The sequence below is a fragment of the Phoenix dactylifera genome, unplaced genomic scaffold, assembly GCF_009389715.1.
Source record: "Phoenix dactylifera cultivar Barhee BC4 unplaced genomic scaffold, palm_55x_up_171113_PBpolish2nd_filt_p 001166F, whole genome shotgun sequence".
NCBI classification, from domain to species: Eukaryota; Viridiplantae; Streptophyta; class Magnoliopsida; order Arecales; family Arecaceae; genus Phoenix; species Phoenix dactylifera.
In genome coordinates, this window is record NW_024068505.1 from 126,494 (window position 1) to 129,850 (window position 3,357).

A 3,357-nucleotide genomic window follows, 5' to 3' on the forward strand; every position below is an offset into this window, starting at 1 on the left:
GGAGATGTTGATACTCGCAGATCTACTTCAGGTTATCTAATTACTTTTGCAGGAGGAGCCGTGGCATGACAATCAAAGTTACAGAAGTGTGTTGCACTTTCTACCACTGAAGCAGAGTTCATTGCAGCAACAGAATCATGTAAAGAGTTGCTATGGTTGAAAAAATATATTGAGGAGCTTGGTTTCAAGCAAGAGCACTATGTGTTATATTGTGATAATCAGAGTGCTATCCATCTTGGTAAAAACTCTACCTTTCATTCAAGATCGAAGCATATAGATGTGAGATACCATTGGATTCGAGATGTTCTGAGTTCTAAGCTGTTGGAACTTGAAAAAATTCATACAGATGACAATGGTTCTGATATGTTGACGAAGTCTTTGCCAAGAGAAAAGCTTGAGGTATGTCGATTGATCTCCGGGATGGTGAATCCCTCTACATAGTCGGAGGGGGAGATTTGTTGGGTTATCCCTCCTATGTTGGAGGAGACTTAGCCCAACAAATGTGGGCTAAATTAATTAGTTTTAGCCTATTTGGTTGGACTATTTTTGGCCCAAAACGTGAGGCCCATTAGGGCAACCTTTTATGTTGAGAATGCAGGGTATGTGAGCCGTCTTCCACGAATTAAAAATAGAGGGAGGCAGGGGAGAAGATGCAGAATTGATATTCAGCGCGCAGTCTTGATCAAACGACGATCGGGAGGTGATCCGTGGTCCGATCGAGCTGAAATTTGGACAGCAGGTTCGCAACACGTGGTTCTTCAATCTGTACGGTGTGATCGCCATTTGCAGTCTTCTATCACAGTCAGATTTTTTAGAAACATGGCTGCTGTTTATGTGAGATCTTCTCAATCTTTCTCTCTTATAATTGATGTTTGCCAAGAATATTGTTCTTGAGATTATGTGGTGATATATGCCTCTAGTTTTGGCTAGAGAGAACAGATTGTATACCCATTATTTGTTGATAGTGGAAGTTTTTGGGTGGACTACGGTCCCGTGGTTTTTACTCTCCACATTGGGGAGGTTTTCCACGTAAAAATTTGGTGTTCCTTTTGTGTTTTATTTTTTTGATCAGCTAAGTATTTGTGAATGCCTTGATATATATAGATTAGGTAGATTGGCTCTAGTTGTTTGTTTTCTAACAGGTTTACACAAGGTGGGAGAGTTGTTGATTCCGTTGTGCTTTAATTATCTTGTTTGTTGTTACCTCCCAATCCCAACAGAGTTCTCCTGCTGCACATCAGACATCGAGGCTGAGAACCTCAAGGACTGGGTGGAGACCGACGAGTGCATCAAAGCCTGTGGACTCACCCGGAGCACCGTGGGGATCTCATCGGACTCTCTGTTAGATCCTCGTTTTGCTCAGAAGCTGTGCTCACCTCCATGCTACCAGGAGTGCCCCAACATTGTTGATCTATACTTCAACCTCGCAGCTGGTGAAGGTAAGAACTACATCTTGGCTACGCACATGTAAGTGATCTTTGATATCGAATTGAGATATTATCTTCGTTGATGCTGTTTTGCAGGTGTGTTCCTTCCAAAGTTATGTCAGGCATCATCGAATGCTCGCCGAGGCATGGAAGAGATCAAGAGCTCCAGTGCAGCAGCGGCAGGGCCTGCATCAGGGTCGGCAGCGGTGGCCTGTGCCCCAGGGCAGTCTGAGACGGGTTTCGTTTCCGGTGCAGCCATGGCGCCTCTCTGATGTGCTCTATATGGGAGCAATTGGATTGTTTCTCATGTATTCTGTGGCCACAAACCAGTGCAAGGAAGGTTGCTGTGAGAGTATGAAAGCATGTATTTGAACGACCATGTTGCATGGCAACTGATATGTAATACCTGTTACAACGTTGGTAACAATAGTAATATTTGGTTATTTACTGTTCCATTTCAGGATGCTGAATTCTGATGGCTTATTCCTTGCCCTCAAGGAATCATGGTGGCAAATTCTTTCCATCCGATTAAATTGCAAGGTAATTGAAGAGAAGATCACATAGGGAATAACCTCACATGCTATTAAATTATCTTAATACTACAAGAAAATCAGGCATTGCTGACGCTTTTTATTGCCTATACCAATGATTATAAGCATCGTTAGTTTTATTACCGACACTTTATAAAGCATCGCAAAAATGTGGGTGTTGGAAAATCCGGTTTGGTCCACCCATGATGGTTCAACCAAACCGGTAACCAAAAGACATGATCTCATGTCCAAAAGAGATGTCTTTCCATAGACATCTCTCCAACCCTGAAACTGTCTATTGACAGTTATGCATAAGGCTTCATTTAAAAGGTGTGGGTAGTTAATGAGATTCTCAGCAAGAGACTTGGGCATTTAGGTTATGAAAAATAGTAGATTTTCATTGGTAAAATCCACTCCTCGATCAGTGAATCGAATTAAAGAGAAAAATCTGTAAGTGATCCGAAATCCTTGCTTATGTTAATGTGTTTATCTTTCATTGGTATCAGAGCATGTTTGTTCGATTTCTGAAATGTTTTGGAGTGGATATTACATATTTTTAACATCTTAAATCCATTGCTCTCGCACTCACCACCTTGAATGGCCATTAATGGCGGTTTTGTTTACACATAGAGTTAGGCCGTGATTTTTTTGCATGAAGATACTATATGATATGTAGATGATATCTGGAAAGTTTGGTGATGTTTAGTGCACTGGTTTGAGATATATAAATTCATAAAGATCAAAAACTCGGAATTTTGAACCTTGATAACTTTCTCCACAATTTGTTTTGGGAAACGAAATTTATATCAATGGAAATCCCTTGAAACAACCTTTCTATCCATATATAATACACTCAATTTCGTTCACTATGGAGGGAGAAACAAGGCCCGAAAATTTCAAGCTTGTTTCTGCAAAAAAAATTTTCATGTGAAGAAGACCTCCCTTTTTTCTCCCACGCGGCCACCTCATGAAAAAGGGAAGCCCAACTGCCCCAAACCCTTTTTTTCTCCCCTCCTCATCTTCTTCTTACTATTTTTTTCATCCGAACATCTTGAAGAAGAGAAAGGAGGAGAGATGGGTTATGTTGGGAAGAATATAATATTTAAACAAAGAAGGTTGAGCTCTGTAGCGGGAGTTTGTAATCCAAGTGGGAGCGCATTTGGGGGTTTGAACGCTTGGTCACGCCTCTGAGTCTGGGTTTGGTGGTGTAAGAGGCTGGCTCGCCCGCTCCAAGTTGAGTAGCAAGATGTGTAGCTTGAGCGAAGGTTTGGGCCACGCATCTTCTGAAGCGGAGGGGACCGCGTGAGGCTGGTTTCACAGAGCAACGTACACCTCCCGCTCTCAACGGTGGAAGTTTAACAGGCAGGCCACCAATTTTCTGGAGAGAAAATTTCCAAACA

At 42.0% G+C, this 3,357-nt stretch overlaps 1 protein-coding gene across 1 annotated transcript; it reads left to right on the forward strand.

Annotated features, from left to right (window-relative positions):
* Nucleotides 1-592: 592 nt before the first annotated feature.
* On the forward strand, nucleotides 593-1,699 carry LOC120108087. The gene is made up of 3 exons (XM_039121630.1): nucleotides 593-599; nucleotides 1,221-1,439; nucleotides 1,524-1,699. The coding sequence occupies exons 1-3, from the start codon at nucleotides 593-595 to the stop codon at nucleotides 1,697-1,699; spliced, it is 402 nt and encodes a 133-aa protein (XP_038977558.1).
* Nucleotides 1,700-3,357: the final 1,658 nt, after the last annotated feature.

Coding starts and splice junctions, on each gene's coding strand:
- LOC120108087 (XM_039121630.1), top strand. Junction 1,440..1,523: donor CAACCTCGCAGCTGGTGAAG/GTAAGAACTACA, acceptor GCTGTTTTGCAG/GTGTGTTCCTTCCAAAGTTA.